At 34.6% G+C, this 20,461-nt stretch overlaps 2 protein-coding genes across 9 annotated transcripts; one reads left to right on the top strand and one right to left on the bottom strand.

Moving 5' to 3' along the window:
* Positions 1-304: 304 nt before the first annotated feature.
* Positions 305-17,064, bottom strand: LOC105788425 (uncharacterized). The gene is made up of 20 exons (XM_012615326.2): positions 16,824-17,064; positions 16,640-16,709; positions 16,358-16,400; positions 15,722-15,799; positions 15,500-15,584; positions 15,326-15,408; positions 14,390-14,447; positions 13,895-14,005; positions 13,285-13,342; positions 12,958-13,054; positions 12,217-12,252; positions 10,243-10,379; positions 9,988-10,058; positions 9,824-9,877; positions 8,512-8,654; positions 7,728-7,868; positions 2,470-2,700; positions 2,203-2,262; positions 1,561-1,821; positions 305-728 (listed from the first exon to the last, which is right to left on the bottom strand). Exons 1-20 carry the CDS (start codon positions 16,942-16,944, stop codon positions 606-608), a joined length of 2,061 nt encoding a protein of 686 aa, XP_012470780.1. The 5' UTR covers positions 16,945-17,064; the 3' UTR covers positions 305-605.
* A 207-nt stretch (positions 17,065-17,271) lies between these two features.
* On the top strand, positions 17,272-19,993 carry LOC105788424 (vacuolar protein sorting-associated protein 29). Of its 8 annotated transcripts, XR_008193316.1 has the most exons (5): positions 17,277-17,547; positions 17,825-17,979; positions 18,956-19,098; positions 19,318-19,405; positions 19,592-19,993. XR_008193316.1 is itself a non-coding variant. In XM_052627254.1 (4 exons), exons 2-4 carry the CDS (start codon positions 17,848-17,850, stop codon positions 19,662-19,664), a joined length of 348 nt encoding a protein of 115 aa, XP_052483214.1. In that variant the 5' UTR covers positions 17,278-17,547; positions 17,825-17,847; the 3' UTR covers positions 19,665-19,993. The 8 variants fall into 8 exon arrangements, 5 of the variants coding, with proteins under 5 accessions (XP_052483214.1, XP_052483210.1, XP_052483212.1 ...); XR_008193315.1 differs by having other exon boundaries at positions 17,272-17,547; positions 18,956-19,405; XR_008193314.1 differs by having other exon boundaries at positions 17,273-17,547; positions 18,956-19,512.
* Positions 19,994-20,461: the final 468 nt, after the last annotated feature.

Here is a 20,461-nt window from a genome sequence, read left to right as displayed (position 1 = left end):
AATGTTACGTCCGTTACATCTCTAACGGAAAATGATTAGTAATGACTATTTTGTTATTTTTTAAAAATTAAGTGACTAAATTAAAACCTGAGTGACAATTTTATCGACTACCCCAAGTTGATTGACTGTTTGTATAATTTATCTTTTTTTTATATAATTAAAATATCTTTCATATTTATTTTAAAGTCTTAAATAAGTGTTGGCATATTACATAAATATTTTAATAAAAATTAAATACCACGTCAGCCTACACTGGTTAGTGATGTATTTTTTTTTTCTTCAATTGACTAATTTTCCTCAGTAGTATAAAAACTAACTTGCATTAAAAGATATGATACACATTCTTCATAGATATTGTCCATTTTGTTTTCCCAAACATTAACAGAACTGCAAAAACCAATATTCCCTAACTCAATTTAAGCAAAATGAAGTGGGAGAAAATTTATTGCATGCGCAAGTGTCAAGGGTGCCTCAAGATGTGTCCATTTGACAGCCTGTTCGTTTAAAGGCACACAAATCCTAGTCATGTATGTATTTATGTCACCTGGTAGCCACTCACATTGCATGCTTTCTACTTTTGGATTTGCATTTTTTTGTTAAGCGACTTAGTCCGAGTCCGACAGTGGCAACTGGTATGAATCCTTTGGCTCAAAATCAGTTATTGAAGGAGGTAAGTTGCGTTTCGATGCATTCCTTTCCCGGCGTCTCTCTCTTGGTTTCAGTTTATCCTGGAAAGAAGATAGAGAAGCTAGTGGTCAAAATATAATTACAATTAAACGGACTAAAGAGGAAAATCTCATCGGCAGAAAGCAAAGATACACAATGAACTAGATATCTTTCTATTCTTTCTGGTAAAAAAATCATGTACTTCGATTAGTAAAGTAGAAGTAACCAGAAAAATTTTCTATTAAGACACGGTTTAGTTGATGCTTTCGTTATCTACTCTTTTAACCCGTATCCAATATATGTGTCAGTCCGATATATATTTAGACATGGTAAAGGATTATGACCTTCCAAATATATGGAGAGGTTTTAAAAAATTATACATGCTCGATCTTAGACACACATCTATATCCAATATTCAAACCTAAGACCGAGTAACACGGGTTTTCCTAGTCTATTCCTTCTTTGTCAAGGAAAAAGGCAAACAAACAAAGACAGATGAATGTTAAAAGCTTCCATGGTTGCCAAGCAAACTACTTTAAGGCATGTAGCACATCTGAGACGAAACACAATGTACCCCTTGTGTCCACTAGCTTCCTGTGAATGCATATGGGAGCCAATGTTAACTGGACTCTTAATTTTACCTAAAATATCCATATCTGACACCTATGTTTGATACCGCTATTCAGACATAAGTGTGGCTGTAGGATCCTCTAAATAACTAGGAAAACTTGAAAATTTGAGTATATCCATGTTTGATACATGCCTGTACCTGACGCTTGAGGTCTAGGTAACATAGCATGAAAATGGTCATTATTACTGACTCCTGTTAGGGGCACATAATAGCTACATTACTTGAAGACTGTAAAAGAGGTGCATTCTTAAATTATCACCTACATCATTATCTGCTTGGCTCGGTTGGCTTGACTGAACCGAACGATTTTGTTGAGTCCTCATCAGCCAGATGCTACCAAAGGACATCAAGGCTCCCAAAAGCAAAGCTGGACCAATCCTTGGATCACCTAGATAATCATATATTCGAATTATAGTGCGTTGGATTTTTTGCTTTGTTCCCATGCTTTTGGAAAGTAAGCCTTGTGGACCTCTTGACCAGAAAGGCTCTGCATCCTCAGGAACTAGCTCTGGTGTTTTTACCCTCTGCAATGGAATAAATCTTAGTCTGTGCGGCAAGTTCAAGGTTTCAAAGGAAACTGAAAACAAAGTAATAATTTAACCATATTATAGTTCAGTCATAAACATAAAGAAGCAACCGTAACTCTCTCGCTTATGGTACTGTGTGCCAGGCAAGAAAATTTCCCTCTCCAAAACATTACATAAACAACTGAAATGTTACTTGCCAAAAATTTCTGAATTGACCCTATATATTGATTATGAAAAGAGAAGGTTACCTGTTGGTGTAGAATTTGCCCCAAACCATAAGTTGATAATAAGAAACGTAGACATAAAGAATTGAAACAAAGAATATGCATGAATATAAGCCTTTCCGAAATTTCTCAACAGGAACAATACGGTGCTTACATAGAAGGGGAGTTTCCTGGAGTCACCATCCTCAATTATGTTTGACATCCACTGGATGATCTGCAAAAGTGGCAAACAACATTGATGGACAATCAGGAAATGCCTATATATTGGCTTCAGAAGGGTTCAAATATCTCCGATCTCTTACAGGGCGCGAATTCTTGACAGAACATCAGAAAATATATGATACAAAATTATGAAGTTTGATGAAAGCTTAAGCATGAAGGTAGCTGACTCTGTCGCTAAATGCAAGATAAATGCTTATACCTGGGAAACTTCAGCTGAACCATTGTAAGTCACTGAAAGCTGTGCAGCAGGATCAACTTCCTGTTGGTGGAATTCCCATATACTTTTTGCTTTCTTATCTACCTTAAAAGTATCTTCAGTAGCATTCCTTTCATAGCGAATAATGAATAACCGAGGGACATCAGTTGGAACTCTCCTTGGTCCACATGTTTCATAACTACTTTCAATATTAAGGTAGAAAAAACAGTAGTTCTGGAGAAAAACAAATCAGACGTTAGAAACCTGTAAGATGGATAGAATAAAGTTTTTGTTTAAAAATAAACTAATTCTTAGGAGATAAAATATCAATTTGGCCAGTCTAAGATTTAATTATTAGTTATCATGGTATGAGAGCCCACATGACGAATTGGTTGAGCTTTTGAAGCCTGGCACCCATTGTCATGCTACGAATCAATTTCCGTACAAGATAGCGATGGTTTAAGCTTCAATCAATTGCAAACCCATTGGGCTTGCTCATGTAAAATAGGGACAGTAATAGGAGTTACAATGTTTAGTTTGATAACCTATCAGCTAAAGTTCTTTGGTAAAGAAAGCTTAGTGATCTCTGATGACTAATATAGTTTCAGCCTTTCAAGGCTTGCTTTAAATATTGATATCAATCACTGTGTTCAGGCTCAGGCTTGGGGTCAGCCATCATAAGCATTGTTATCTAAATTTAGATCTTATTATAAGCCCTTTTCAGTTCCCACAGTTTCGCATACCTCTTGACTCAGCTCTTACCCTAAACATAATATGAAAGATGCTCCCATCAAGGAAACGGAAGAAAGAAGAATTAGGCAAGTTACAGAGGAGCTCTTTTTAACCTTAAAATTTCAGGCATCCTTAAGTGAAAAAACTCAGAGGAAAAAATTCAGTTCAATTTCTACTGCTTTAGTTTACAGATTTATAAAGAGAGAAATAATCATTTTAAAGGAAATAAATCCTAATTCCTAAGAATCAGTAATTGATATCCTAATTTCCTAAGAATCAGTAACTGAGATTAGTTTCTATTTACAAGAGAACTAATAGTAATAAGGTAAGATTTATATCCTTAATTATAGGATTCCAACACTCCCCCTCAAGCTGGAGTGTAAATGTTAATCAAACCCAGCTTGCCAATAAGTTCTTCAAACATGTTTCTGTTCAAACTCTTAGTTAACATGTCTGCAACTTGTTGTCTAGTAGGTAGGTAGGTGATGCATACTTCTCCGAGTGTATTTTTCTTTTATAAAGTGACGATCTATTTCCACATGTTTGGTCCGATCATGATGCAGGATTATGTGTTATGCTGACAACACTTGGTTGTCACAAGACATCTTCATAGGTCTGTATAAGGCACTTTTAGTTCTCTCATAAATCTTTGTATCCAAACTCCCTCGCATATACCATGAGATAGTGCTCGATACTCGCCTCTGCCTGCTGCGTGCTACCACAGATGCTTTTTGCTCCTCCACGCCACGAGATTACCCCAAACATAACTACAATAGCCGCTTGTAGACCGTCTATCATTAATGAACTCCGCCTTGATGCATCGATGTAGACTTCACGCTTGATTGATGATCTTCTTGAAGTACGTGCCTTTACCAGAGTTCCTTTTAGATATCTTAGTATTCTATATGCGACTTCCAGTGCTTCTCCCTGGGCATGCATATATCGACTAATAACACTCACATCAAGGCTATGTCGAGACGGTGTGAGATAGGTAGATGAGCCTTCCTACTAGACGTTGATATCTCCCCGCCGATTTCTTCTCCATCCTCATTAGTTCCCAATTTAAGGTTAAACTCCATAGGAGTTTCACTGGGCCCATCAAACCAACTTCCGACAGAGATCAAGAACATATTTCCTTTGGGGAATGAAGATACCTTTTTTCGACCTTGCTACCTCCATACCAAGAAAATATTTAAGACTCCCCAAGTCTTTAAGTTCAAACTCTGTACGAAGAAATTCTTTCAATCTCAAAATTTCGCTCGAGTCATTTCCTGTTAATATTATATCGTCGACATAAACGATAAGGATGCAGCATTTACCCTCTTTCGAGTGCTTGTAGAACATGGTGTGGTTTGCCTATCCTTGAATGTAATTTCTGCTAGTCATAGCTTTTGCAAATCGGCTGAACCACGCTCGTGGAGATTGTTTCAGCCCATACAAGGACTTCTTCAACTTACACACTTGGCCCTTGTTTTCTTCAAACCCGGGTGGGAAATCCATGTATACCTCCTCATTTAATTCCCCGTTGAGAAAAGCATTTTTTACATCCAATTGAGTCAAGTGCCAATCAAGGTTGGCAGAAAGAGATAGCAAGACTCGAACGGTGTTTAGCTTGGCAACCGGTGCAAACGTCTCGTTGTAGTCGAGACCATAAGTTTGGGTGAATCCCTTAGCCACAAGTCGAGCTTTGTATTGGTCTATACGGCCATCGGGTTTAAATTTCGTAGTGAAAATCCATTTGCACCCTACGGTTTTTTTTCCTTTAGGTAGATCCGAGACTTCCCATGTTTCATTTTTTTTAGGGCCTTCATTTCTTCCATCACGGCTTGTCTCCACTCAGCTGATTCAAGAGCCTCTTCTATATTTTTTGGAGTTTTTACAGAATCAACATTAGTCACAAAAGCTTTGTAAGACTTAGATAAATTTCCATAGGATACAAACCGAGAAATAGGATGTTGAGTGCAGCTCCTTGTACCCTTTCGAACTGCAATTGGAAGATAGATGGATGGTGACGGAGGTGGGACTTCTGTTTCAGAACAGTCCTCGGTTGGAGATGGAATTGGCACTCATGTAGACGCTTCAGGGAACGATTCCGTCGGGAGTAAACCTGTATTTGTTGTTTTCCTTGATCAGGTGGCTGTTGTACTTCGGTGGAGGTATTGTTATTGGGAAGGACGGTGTTAAATTCTTGCTGCACAGGGGAAACAACTAAATCTGGGATAGGTTTGTTTGTGATAGTAGTAGTAGGACCAGGAGGTATAATGAGGAGAGTATTAAGGGTCTCATCTTCATTAAAAATCTCCCCCTGAAGATGAGATGCGGCAAAGTATGGTTCATTTTCAAAGAAGGTAACATCCCGAGAGACAAATATTCGGCGCAATGTTGGTGAGTAACACTTATAGCCTTTTTGTGTAGGGGAATATCAAATGAAGATGCAGGTGTGGGCTCGAGGATCAAGTTTGGATTGATTTGGTTGATGGTTATGGACAAAAGCTTTACAGCCGAATATTTTGGTTGGAAGATTAGGAACATGAAATAGAGGGAAGGCCTTTAAAAGAGTATTTAGAGGTGTTTGGAAATTGAGGATCTTTGATGGCATTCGGTTTATGAGATAACAAAAGTGAGGATGACTTCTCCCCACAAGTATTTTGGAACATTCATAGTGAACATTATGGCTCGAGCCACAGCAAGGAGATGACGATTTTTTCTCTCAGAGATCCCGTTTTGTTGAGTGTCAGGACAAGAGCTTTGGCGTATAATGCCTTGGTCAGAAAGGTATGGACTTAAGATAGAGTTGAAGTATTCTCTCCCATTGTCAGTACGGAGGGTATGTATGGTATAGTTGAATTGGGTTCGAACCATTGAGTGAAAATTTTGGAATACTTTGGGTGTTTCAAATTTTTCTTTGAGTAGATAGATCCAACAGACCCTAGTATGATCATCAATGAATGTTATAAACCATCTAGCCCCTGTAATATTTTTCACTCGGCTAGCTCCGCATAGGTCACTATAGATTAACGAAAAAGGTTGGGACTGAATATGTGGTTTTAATGGGTATGGCACACGGGTATGTTTAGATAATTGGCAAATTTCACACTTCAAGGAACTAATACTTCTATTTCAAATAACAATGAAGATGTTTTTCAAATACACAAAGTTTGATGTCCTAACCTACGGTGCCATAACATAATAGTGTCCTCTTTGAAGTGGATAGAGCCAATCCCCTTGTGTACTGCTTTTATTCCAAATATATAGTCCATCATCAACTTTAGCAAATGCCAATCATCCTCCCCGATTTCATTCAGATCACACAACCAATTGCGTAAAATTCAACAAGAACATTTTCATCCTTAGTAAGTTTACTAATTGAAAGTAAACTACAGGACAAGTTTGGGACATGTAGGACTTTATCGAGAGAAAACTCATCATTTGTACTTCTCCTATTCCACCACAGTGAGTAAGAACCGTCAGCTATGCGAATTCGGGATTTGTTATGAGAAGGAGTGTAGGTGTGAAACAACGTGGAGTCACCTGTCATGTGATCGGAGGCGGTCGAATCGAGTATCCAAGGAGATTGATTATTAGATTCAAAAGCAATGTTGAGGGCGGTACCTTGAGTGGCTAGAGATCCATGAGTAGTGGGAGTACCAAGTATCTTATGGAGAGTCTCAAGTTGTGTTTTGTTAGCGAACATCAAGAACATCATCGGCAGTAGTGGAGGAATTAATTTCACCTTGAGTGATTCCCGATTGATATTCGAGTTATTTGTGATGTCTCGGTTTAGAGAAATTTTCATTGATATCACCCATTGGAGGACTAAACCAAGGAATTTTAGGAAGGAAATTAGAGAAAAAAATAGGATCGAATGAATCCTAAAGCCCGATGCCATGAAAAACTCAGAGGAAAAATTTCAGTTCAATTTCTACCGCTTTAGTTTACGATTTATAAAGAGAGAAATAATCATTTTAAAGAAAATAAATCCTAATTCCTAAGAATCAAGAATTGATATCCTAATTTCCTAAGAATCAAGAATCGAGATTAGTTTCTATTTACAAGAGAACTAATAGTAATAAGGTAAGATTTCTATCCTTAATTATAGGATTCCAACATTAAGTTTAATAATAAGAAGAAGATTAAAATATGCCATAGGTCCTTGCCCTCTTCACAAATGTGGAATTTAGTCCTCTACTTTTCATATTTCAAAATTTAGGTCTAATTGTTAACATTGTTTAATTTTTTTTTAAATTGATTGGTGTGACATTTTGAAATAAAAAAAATACTCCATTGGTAGCAATGTAACTAAAAAATGATATAATGAACCTGAATTTAACAAAATAATTTTAATAGTGTTAACAATTGAACCTAAATTTTGAAATCGAAAAAGTAGAGAGATTAAATTCCAAGAAATAAAAATTTAGGGACTAAATTTCAAATTTACGAAGAGTACAGGGATTTAAGCATATTTTAACATCATCGTCATCATAATAATAACGACAACAACAACAACAACAACAATAATAAAGACGCACCTTTTGTGTTTCCCCATCAAGCCAGCTTAATGTCAATCGTTTACTTTTTAAAGCAACAGCAGCTGTTATTGAGTGCTCATCTTCACTTGCAGCCTTCAACTCACTAGATTTTGATAATGTTTCTTGGACCCTGCGCATGGTCTATAATCTAGATTAGTTCACCCCATTTCCTTAAATCAATGAGGAGGTGGCCATCATTTTTGTTCACCTCTGAAATGCTAAATACAATTTATATATCGTTGTATTACATTGAAAATATACTTTATTCATTGTGTATTATAAATTGAAAATATACAATTTAGATACAAAATAGATACACATGCATAGATAAGCACATGAACGCAGACATAATTCATTGTGTATTATCCTTTATTCAACTTTCTTTCTTTCCAATATGGCTGTTTGGAGTGTAACAAATCCTTTTACGATCATTTAAGACTTATGATTCCATCTTTCCATGTTTGTGTATGATTTTTCTCATTAAGAAAAATAATACCTAATCAAGTAACAATAACCCGGAATGTCATTTGGATTTAAAGAACAAATGAAATATGAACTGCTAATCATATTTTCGAAGAAAACAACTATTATATATCCTACAAAGTTAATTAACTTCTTCCACATAAAAAGCAATATGTACAAATTAAACCCAGACAAAACAGAATTATACAATGTTAGAACTGTTATAAGAGGTTGAAGGAAATGCTGAGGCAGATAATGCAACAGGAAAAATATATGAAGAGAACTGAACGTATGGAATATAATCTAGTGCACAGAAGCTTACTTCTCGCATGCTATCAAGTTCTGGACCCAGCCTTCCAGCTAGGATAGCACAATACCAGGTCAAGGTATCACGGCCAGCACGAGAATAGCCACGAGCATCACACCCTAGTTCCTCTGAAGTCAAACTCCTTAACTGAGGGAGCTCTGTAAAAAGAGAAAATGAGATACCACTCTACCACCCTTTCTTAAGAAAAGAAAAAGAAATAAAACATAGCTATTAGATGCTTGGAATGAATTGCTCAGATCAATCAAGTCTTTTTTTTTTTTTTAATTTCACACTAAGATAAAATTATGAAGCTTACACAAATTGAAGAGTCTCACATAATATTTCAACAAGAAATTTTCTAATCACCCAGGCTCTTTTGTTTTCCTTTCCACTTACAAATTAACTTCAGTTCATACTCCATGCTAAGTAAGAAAACTCCAACATTTCATTGCATTGTATTATACTGAACTTCATTCCATAGATGATATATGCCAGAAATGCTAGATCCACCACGTAATGCCAGAAATCAGTCATTTCTATTCTGATTTTACCATCAAAGTTGAAGGGAATAATGATCTTGGAACAAGATATTTAAGTCATGAAACTACAAGCACGTCTATAACCTACTGCAAAATACGTTCTGATAACATCTCCAATAAACTATTGTCAAATTTATGCAACTGATGGATCACAAAACTTTGCTAAGATATACGCCGAATACTGTGCATCTAGACTCTCTAAAGCATTCCATTTAGCAAATCAAAATAAATTCACAACCTATTTGAGAAACAGAATGCAGTCTACTACTCTGCTATCTGATGCACACCAGTAACAACACTGTGCAACCTAGAATTACAGGCTAGTGGTCCCTAGATGATGTATATAGGATAATAAGATAGGACATTATTGAACTCCATTTTAAAACAAAAAGAAAATAGATTTGGGCATGTCTTTGCTTCTCCGCTGCCTGAATTTCAATACCCTGCACAGTTTTAGTCTTGAATCTTTGACCTGTTTACCTCTTTAAGGTGACATACATGGGAAAACAAATATGCACGAATCACGTTTTTATCAATAGGGGGTGCTAGTGAGTAATTAGAGTCCTTGTCATTAAAAGGTCAAAAGAAATTAATAAGATAACATTAAAAGCAAATTCATATTATTTACGAACAAAATTTCAAAAAAAGGGGTCACTTTTATATTTGATTGAGAAATAAATGCATGCATTTGTTCATTATGAAATGTTATTTTCTAATTCTTCAAAATATTTTCTTTTATATCGAAATACAGAAAAGTCTTACAAATATAAAGTAATGCTCAAATATACCTTGCTGTTTGTTCTGTTCCAAGACATCTAAAAACCATGAATCATTTACTGATCCTGCATGTAGTGGTCAAAGTTCAGCTTTGTACATGATCCACAGTAATTAAATTGATGTTCTATAGACATCAAGAACTGATAAGAAATAAAACAAATATGCACTAACATACCATGGTACACAAGAGGTTTTAGACCTGGATCTTTCAAGAAGACGACAGCAGGGGCAGACTCCACTCCAAACCTGTTATTAGTTTATAAAAATCTGTCAAGGGAAATGCTATCTATCATAGACAGTGGAAGAAGACTAAAACTACAACTAATACTATATATTGCAATAAAAAAAATCAGAGATATATGTAACTATATACAGTATTCATATCTAATTTACATACAACTCAAGTGAAAAGGAAAAACCATCTACTTACGTATTCCACCAAACAGAAAATTCCTCTTCACGCCATAGGACACAAGCAAAAGTAGCATAGTTCCAATAATCCCTTGCAGCTTGACGAATTGCTGGAGTTGCACGCTCCCCTGTTTTTGAGAAGAAAATCACTTTTACCTACAATTCCGAAGCATGTAACAATCCATTATCACAATGGGATACATAAAAATCAAAGGTAAGTTAACAAAATGGAAGAGCATTCAATATTCAAAACGTTCAAATGTTGATAATTTTTATCTAAAAAGGGGAAAAACTAACAAGGACAAGAATGCCCGTGTAATAATATCTTACATGTCATGAATATCAACTGTGAAATATACATTAGGCATGACTAGCAAAATATATCAACAATTACAGCATAGAAATCTATGCTATGCTAATAGGTAGAAAGGGCTCCTAAGAAACAAACAAACAGATTCCAATCAATATTACAGGATCACTAAAACTTTATAGAAAGCTTTCAAATAAAAGCTAAAACATGATGGAAGAATACACAACACAAAATGGAACAACCTCTTCTCTGAGAACCCTCTCCAGCAAAAACTTGTGCATTTGTCCATTCAAGACACCATTATAATCAATTTGTTAGTATAGTACTCTAGCATTGATTTGTTATACATTACTACCAGGTTCCTTCTTGTTCTTACAGAATATCACATCCAAGCTTCTCCAAAAAAACAAAAATCAAATCCAAGTATGAACGAGGATATTTATCTTTTCCTTTCTGTTTGAAATTTCTTTCTACTTGATACTCAAGGTGTAGGATTAATATAATCTGGAAGAGAGATGCAACAGGAATTACATGGGTAGTTTTTCAACAAGTACTGAACGGGGAAAACCCTTACATATATATACACACACAAACCACTTGAACAACTTCAATAAGAAAATCTGGTGAAAATTTAAAAGAAAGAATCTACAAGGATAAAAGTACAGTACACAAATGATCTACTAAAGGACCGAAGCCCAAACAACTATGATATGTAACAACTAACAAACTGAGAAAGCAATAAAGAACAGTTTAAAGTCGCAAAACACAAGCTATTCAATAACCAAGAAAAAGTGGAACGGGAAACAGAAAAACAATAGAGAAGTGCAGTCTGGTAATAATATTAGATCTTCTGTTAAATTAATAACCAAAAAAGATCTTATTCATACTTAGGGATGGCAAAACCCAAACCGTCCGATGGATTCCGAACTGATCTGCTCCATATAGAGTGGATTTTATTTTTTGAAAAGTGGATGCGGGACGAGGTGGAATTTTCTTTTGGATAGTGGGTATGGAGCGGTTAATAGCTGGCCCCACCTCGCTCCACTATATAAAATTACCATTTTATCCTTACATATATATAACTATTAAAAGGGTGAAAATGTAATAATTTATTATAGAAAAATCATATATTTTATGTTCAAATATTTATTTGAAGAATTATTTATAAATATTTACTTGGCTTTAAAAATACTGGAAATATTAAAAATAAGTGGTAAAATTTAAATTGAAGTGGAGCAAGGATGGATCCATCCAACATCCATGAAGGTGGTGGCGCAAAGCGTGCCAACTGTGGAGCGGTGGTGGATTTAGCAACATCCACCCCGCCCCGCTCCATTTCCATCCCTATTCATACTATTTCCATTTGATATTGAATGCTCAAATTGAAATCTTAAATTTAGGGCTTAGTGCATGATGACATTGATGTTTAATAGCAGTAGTTTCTAACTTCAAAATGTTTTTAATAATAGAATATAGAAAAATAATTAAATTTAGGAGTTTAAACAAAGAAAGATGGCATATTTTGGAATACTCTAGGGCAGAAAGGCAGAGATTCAACCTAGAAGGGTGTGGCACAAATAGACTGACAAACAAATCTAGAGAGATTAAAGGAAATAAATTCATGTTGACCATATTAGAGAATAATGAAAAATGAAACCGGACGAAAGAAAGGAAAAAGCATACCTTATGGGGACTGCTTTTTGCCAGAAACCTTGGCCCCTGATATAATTAAAAAACAAAAGATTATTTTCTCCAATAGTACAAAAAAGTTTGTGGAAAATCAGTGAGACACAAACAAGACAAAGTTAACAGAACTCAAAAGGAAAAAGATAACAAGAAATGCAAAAACTTAAAAGTTTCATCAAAAAAGAGAAAAAAAGAAATGAATAACTATTAATTTGACAGTGGAATGAGTTTGAGGACCTGAAATATAGTAGGGCATCTAGTTCTAGTATGTCAAGCATAACACCCAAGTTGACCTAAATAAGCTCAAAATAAATGTATAATTTTGAAATTATTCTTTTCATTGACTTCAAATGGATAAGATTAAGAATTCATTCCCATATGCATTTAACAAGAATAACAGTGGGACATGGAAATAGCAACAAACAATGTGCCAGTGATGTTATGACTATGAAGTAAAGTTTATCAGGATAACAACGAAGACAATTGACAATTCATCCTACTGATGCATTCAAATAAAACAGATTAAACTTGCAAAAAGATGATAATTGTTTTTGTTTTTGTTTTTCTTTCCTCATAGGAATTTATTTTGCCAGTGATATCAGAAAATATCTTTAGTTAAGAAAACTTTAATGACAATCAAATTTGAACCATGATTTAGAGTAGAAGTGGGGGCAAAAAAAAAAACCTTAGTTAAGAATAAAAAGTCAGATGAGGACTCAAAGAGATGCTATACATTACCAATGATTCCTTTGAATAGTAAAAGATGCGAGGCAAGTTAAGTACGGCCATTGCAAACCAATCTGTTACTGCATCAACAGAGAGCTCTCCCTCAAACCTATACAATAGTGTCAATTTAAGATATCAGCAGTACAGAAAAAAATTGTAACAAGTACAGAAGACATTTAATTACAGTAATTGGAGATATAGAAAAATGTATAACGTAAACATAAAAACAAAGATATTGCTTTTCACTATATAAAAAAACCGTGCTTCATGTATTTTACTTATCCTTTATTAGTATTTATCCTTTTTGTCTTTTGAATTCAAACCTCAAATGTAACTCACCGGATAAGACAGTCTGAAGTTTTACACCCTGATGGGAAAGCAACCACTGAAGGAAGACCTATATACATTATTATTAAGTTAAACTGAAGGTAGAAGTGCTTGGTCGTGCTGAAGTTAAAGTTTCAAAAAGATAAATGAAAAAACAGCAGTTTCCAGTTGTCAGAGGTATAGCATCTACTTGGGGGGAGAAGAGAAGTATGCCGAAGAGAACTCAGCTAGTTCAAACAGAAAGAAACATAAATTGCTTCCATTCAGAGAATACAATCTGAATTCCTCCATCATTTGCCTGCTTCATGGCACCAACATTTCGCCCAATAATTGGCAGCACAATAGTGGGGATTATATCATCTTCATCACAAAACCATGACTTTGTCATTCCAGATTGCTAGGTATAAGGCATACACACTGCTAATATTAATGCAACCGACAACTTTAATATAAATAAGTTCAGTCTTCATCGAAGAAAATCAAGTGAAGTTATGTTCATCTAACAATTTCTACCAATCAGGGAACTCCCTCTATATTCCAGTAAATTGTCTTAAAAATTAACACCAAAAACAGTAATAGGGAGCAAAGTTATATTTTAGCAGGTTATAAGAGTACCACTAACCATTCCTGAAGAAGAACCGGCCCATTGGCTTTCTCTCAGAAAGGTAGGCTGCAACTTGAACCTCACCAAGTTCTACCATGCCAATGTTTGCAACCCCATTCAATAAAGCAGCTGAATATGAAGGGAAGACATAAATTCATTAAAATATTAAAGGAATATGACCGTGATTTCAACTTCTGAACAATTTTTCCATGTGAGAAAACATCAACCAACACAAATTACACTACTGAATTCTAATATTTATTTTCAATGAAATATCTTATTTTCTTACACCTATTCAGAGAAATAGAGAGATCAAAGAAGCCCTTAATCAGAACTCAAAAGTATCATAGTAAATTATTAATTTAATATCTCAGTTGAAAATGAATATAAGTAATCACACTACAATCAATATCTTTACCATATGTCATAGATAACTAAGAACTGTCACATCTACACTGTAATGAGCAAATAAATATTCTTAGTAGACCCCAAACTTTCAGCAAAAGAGCATACCAATTCTTTTCCACGAATTAGCAAATTGAGCAGATTGATTGCTGCCAGATGAATACACCTAAATGCAAATATCATTAGAATTTATTATGATTTAGTAAATCATTATGGGGGGGGGGGTGAACCGCAGATAATCCATGATAAGCACTAACTGGTAATAATAAATCTAAAATCCATAACCAAAAGCAAACAGAACATGCATATTCACCAGTGTAAAGGCTGAGATAAATTTTACAGTATATGGGGCAATTCATTCTTGAATGTGAGACATGCCATGGTAGTATGGCACTAAAAAAGGACTTTTCTGCACTAACGCTCAACAGAATGGACAGTTGGATGAAGAAGGTTCTTTGCCTTTCCAAAGGGCTTATATGAGGGAGCAACTGTACCTATGGAGACATAATGAGCAGAACTTATATGAATGAGGGAGTACTGCTCTGGTAGTACCAGATCAGCTAGGGATTTCGAGTACCTTGGTGCAAACCAACTCTCTAATGATGGCGTGTGAATTTATTAATGCGTTCATTAGAAAACTTAGTTAGCATGGTCAACAATTTATCCAAGAATAAGAGATAGCCGTCTGCTTGAGTTAACCCCAATTAAACATGGTACTGACTGGAAATTGGTATAAGTTAGGGAGTTTTAATAAGCTTAAGCTGAATTCGCCAATAAACAAACCAAATAAAATTCTAAAATATTAAGCTGTTAGATTGCCAAGTGACCAATTCAACATGGGTAAGTCCCAGGGTAGAATGAATCTCTCTCCCTCTCCTGAATGTGAACTCTTAGTTTTCTCCATGAATGAGGAGACTGTTTAAACTAGCCTTTGGATATGAGCAGCATGGGCTACTAGACTATTGAATATTTGACGTTATATGGGGAAATCTAATTAAAGTAGCAATACTATGCAAACGTATATCAGTCAATGGTTGTATGTACCTGAAGTAACCATGGTTTGGAATCTTGAAACATAGACTGAAACTCCTTGGAAGTAATAACATTAAAAGCATAATCTCCAGTATCTGCAGGAAGTGTCCATTCATTGGCTTCACATTAACTTTTAAAGCTTCATAGTATGGGGAAAAAAAGGGTAAAGATTCAAAATTTCAATACCAGAAGCAACAGTACGCAGTAATGGGAGTGCTATGTTAGAGAACTTTTCCCCTGCATATTGTTGGCTGAGTTTTTCCAGAACATGCTGCAGACCATGGGAGTAAAACCCTTCAATAAAATAATCCAAAACCCAGCATAAAGCTATCTTTCTCTCCTCTCTCTTGGAGATGAGTCCAGGAGATAAAACTATGGATAGCAAGTAGGTTGCAGAGAAATACTTACATCTTGCTCATTAATTCCAAATACATCATAATTCCTTTTCCATACGGAATTTGTCAAAAGCTCATAAGCATACCGAATCTGCAACAAGATGACAAACACCATATACTCATGGGATTACTATATAATTTGACCTCAGCATATTCAAAAATGGCCTACCATGTTCATTTAGCTAAGGCTAAATGTGACTTCATCTAATCTGCGGAGGAGCAATGTTAAAACTACATGCGATTGTTGCTTTTGCTGCTTGCATTTTGTGTCTTAGAAAAAGTTACTTAAAAGAAAATGGTTGAAAATAAATCATAGTTGATAGTAATTGATTAAAATTTACCAAATGGCAAAGAAGCTACACTAATTCTAGCATAATTGTTGTATGGTAAAGTAAACCGATGGAATACACTCTAAGTTCTTCAGAAATATTAGTATTTACTCATGTATGATATGCAATTTTTTTTTCTTTTGTACTTCCGCAAGCAAAAAGCAAGTAGTGAGGCAGCAAAGAAAGTAGCGTAACTATTAATAATTCAAAATGCTAGGAGCAATAAATTGCTAAAAAACAGAATTAACTTCTTTTTTTTTTACAGAAACAAAGAAAACAAAAAGTAAATAAAATTGAAGAAAGAAGTTTAACTAACCGACCTTGATAAATTCAGTGGTAGTAGGAACTTCCAGTCCTGAATTCCTGAAACAATACGATTGAAGACATGCGAACAAGGAATGGTAAAGTCCGAAAACCAACAAATTAATCAAAGCCTGGCAATTCGTATATCCGTGTGATATTCATATATTTTGAAACGTCATAATATATTATATTTCATATAAATTTATTTTGAGATAATCAATATGTTAACCTCTTTAATCTTTTCTTTCAATCTAAAAAAAGATTGTAAAAATTTAAGTAGAAAGAAACTGAAGAATTACCATTTGGATTCAAGATTCTCGTACGCCTCTTTCACTTCTTCCATTGAACAATATGTCTTTAATCCCAAAACTACCACTCATTTAATAAGTTAAAAATCACTATACTTCTTAAACCAAAAAATTCCAGCAACAAAGTCCAATCTACTGATAAAAATACGAATATATATACACAGTTGGGACTCACCATCGTAATGAGAAGGGGGAAAGGCACGAGGGAGAAGAACGAGCTGATATAACATGGAAAGAGAGAATAGAACCACAGGCACCGCATAGGCTTTGATTTTCGCCGCAGAATCTCCAGCCATCGCTCGATTTCGCCGATGATTCCTCTGGTTTCTTCAGAGAGAGACTTAGAGATCACTGCCTAGCAACCGAGTTTTGAATGTTTGAAGTGCCAAAGCGACAAAGGGAAAAATAAAGTACAAAAAGCAAATTCTTTTAGTCGTCGATTACAATTATGTAAATTGCAGTATCTAAGCGGCACGTGAAATTATGCACGTGGCGTAATATCATTGGCTATGGGTAAAGATTCTGATTAAAGCAGAATAAATCTTGGAGAACGATAGGTTTTCAAGGGTAAACTATGTAATTAGTGAATTAATTATTACAGCGTGTTTGGTTCGCTGTTCCCCCTATGCATGCGTATTCCCCCTATGCAGCAGGCCCACCAGGAAACGGTTGTTTGGTTCGCTGTTTTTTCATTCCCCGCCGAATCGGTTACTCCCCCATTACATTGATTGCGCGTAATAGGCATTACGACCCCTCAGCGCCGATTACTCATTCCGTGTCTTTCTCTTTTTTCTCTTCCGTTTTCTGCCCTCGTCCTCAACGCTGTCAAAAGTTTCCCCAAAGTAATCGACGGAGTCCTCGACGTTGTCAAAAGCTTCCCCAAAGTCGATCCTTCCAAGGTCACCCCTTTTTCTCACATCCATTTCACGATTTATTGTTTGATTTTATATTTCGGTGCTTGGGTGCTTAGAAAGAAATGATTTTGAAGTTATTCTTTTCTAGAACTACTTGATATTTCACCCGATTTATAGTGTTTTATGTGCATTTTTGGGTTTCATCCCCAAAATTGAAAGCCAAATCTTTCACCGGTAATCAATCGTTTTTATACAATTTCTTTTCATGCTCATGTTTCCTTGTTTGGGTTTCTTTCAAAATTTCTGAATCAAATTGCTGTAGTTATTGGTAGATATTAGAAGAAGATGGTGCTGGTTTTGGCTTTGGGGGATTTGCATATACCCCATCGGGCGGCTGATCTCCCTCCCAAATTCAAGTCCATGCTAGTTCCTGGAATGATCCAACACGTCTTTTGCACTGGTAATCTTTGCATCAAGGTATCCCATCTTTCTTTTCCTTTCTGGATTTTTTTTTTTTTGTAGCTGAAATCATAGTTGAATTTGGTTCCACTTCTTTAGCACTTTGGGTTTTATGTTTCTCAGAAAGCAATTGACTATATTAATTTTCTCTTCCTTTTTTGGAACTATGGATTGTTCATTCCTTTGTAGTAGTTATGCTAAATTTATGCTTAATTTAATCTGGATTTCATGTTTTTGCCCAATTATTTTCTCTTTGAGCTGTAATATGCGAAGAGATATTATTTGCTAGTTTGAATTTGGGAAAAGCAGCAGAAGCTACCATACCTGAATTATCAGTATTTTAAATGATCGCCAGCAATTGTTTTATTTGATAATTGTAATTTTGATCCGAATAGCCATTGCTGCTACCTTGCATTTATACATGCAAAGAACGATTCCTGTCATGTTTGATCTGAAATGCATATAATCACGTGTCAGATACTAGTTTGTGCCCAACTCTGACATGAGTATGTTCAAAATTTCCAAAGCTTTTCCGTATATTTGAAGGATTTTATCTCAATCCTTTGAATATGTGTAGGGCATATGTGCCACTTTTGAGAAAACGAGAAGAGTCCGTGTAGCATAGCATTAAGTAGGATTGAAGTACATATTTGGTTGAACTTAGAAACATGTAGGAAGTTAGTCACTAAAGGCTAGTTTCTCATTGCTTTTGAAAAGTGCTGCAAAAAAATGCTTATGAAAAATGCTTTTGAAAAGCTTGGTCTAAAATTTAAGAGTTTACTATCTGTTTAGTATTGCTTATGGCTCTAAAAGCACTTTTGAAAAGCTGTTTTTCTCTTATTTGCATAGCCAACAACAAATCAAATGAACCTGATTTGTTAGCTTTAGCTTTATGGAAATTATGCCATAGTATTTCTACCAATTGAACTTTTACGGTTTTTGTTTATCTTATTAAAATTACCACTGGCCCAGCTAATTCGGACTAAAATTTCAGGAAGTTCAAGATTACTTGAAGACACTTTGTCCCGACTTGCATATTACCAGAGGTGAATATAATGAAGATACAAGATATCCCGAGACCAAAACATTAACTATCGGACAATTCAAGTTGGGATTGTGCCATGCCATGGCCATCAGGTATTATTTTCTTCTTTCCGCTGGTATATAGTATTGGACTCTGCATTTTAAATCAGTAAGTAGTTTGCCATTGATGCGGATTATAAATTTATATTGAAGCATGCATCTCCTGCTGTGAAAAATATGTGATTTCATGCTAATGGTGTTAAATAAATATAAAAATAATCGTTCATGCCTTACATTTCAAGTTAAAATATGTTCTGTTTGGAAAACTTGTAGACAGAGATCTTGCTCTCTTTTTCTAAAACTGCTAAAGGATGCACGAAGGATCTACAGTTTTATGCATTTGTAACTTGTGATTCTTGCGGTAAGTAGCGCCTAAAATTTGTTGGAATCATGTTGTGTTCAAGAACCATACAAGCACAAATGTAATCCACTAAATGCATAATTCCAAGTGGAGAGAAATGTAACCTGGTATGTTCATCTAAGTTACTTACATTTTTTACAAGTTGATTAATCATAGACTTACTGTTGCTTCTTTGTCCTTCTGCAGCAAGACCTGCATTCTACAAATATGTTGCCTTCATGCTCATCTTGAATGCACTAGAACTGTTTGCTTTACCTAGAGCTTCTTCCTAAAGATCAATATACCGATATTGCTGTGGGAACATATCCAAAAATGTAGAATGTGCTTTACCTAGAGCTTCTTCCTAAAGATCAGTTAGTCCTTGATTTTTTTTTCAGTATGTACTATGTGTTATCAAGTAGATTTGGAGTTTGAATATCTACATCTAAATTATTTTCATTTCCAAGCAGAGATCTTTTCTGATCAATTTTCTTGTAACAAAATAAATAGTATCATTGTGTTTGTTATTGTAGAATTACAAGAGTCTTGTACTAATAGAATTTGATGGAGTTTGAATGGCTCACAGGTTTGATGGAGTTTATTTTTTAATTCTTTTTAATTTTTAATTATGTTCAATTATAATTAACACTACAATTATTATCTCAACAAACGAAACAAAAAAAAAGTAAAATGCTACAAACAAATCATGTTTTCTTTTTAAAAAAAGAAAGATATTTAACATACTATATTATTCAAATGGGTTTTTTAATAATAATTATTAAGTCATCAATTAATCAAATCCACAAAATCAATTATTTTAGATTATATTTTATAGTATTATATATTATGATTTTAGTAAATTCATATAAGAATATTTAATATTAAGAATTTTATTAAATTATCTATTTATATTAAATTATATTTAATAATAATTATTTTAGATTATATTTTATAGTATTATATATTATGATTTTAGTAAATTCATATAAGAATATTTTAATATTAAGAATTTTATTAAATTATATTTAATAATTATTATTTTAAATTATATTTTATACTATTATATATTATAATTTT

The sequence above is a fragment of the Gossypium raimondii genome, chromosome 2 (assembly GCF_025698545.1).
Source record: "Gossypium raimondii isolate GPD5lz chromosome 2, ASM2569854v1, whole genome shotgun sequence".
NCBI lineage: Eukaryota > Viridiplantae > Streptophyta > Magnoliopsida > Malvales > Malvaceae > Gossypium > Gossypium raimondii.
The sequence above is the reverse complement of the archived record's forward strand: the minus strand, read 5'-3'. Positions and strand labels throughout refer to the sequence as shown.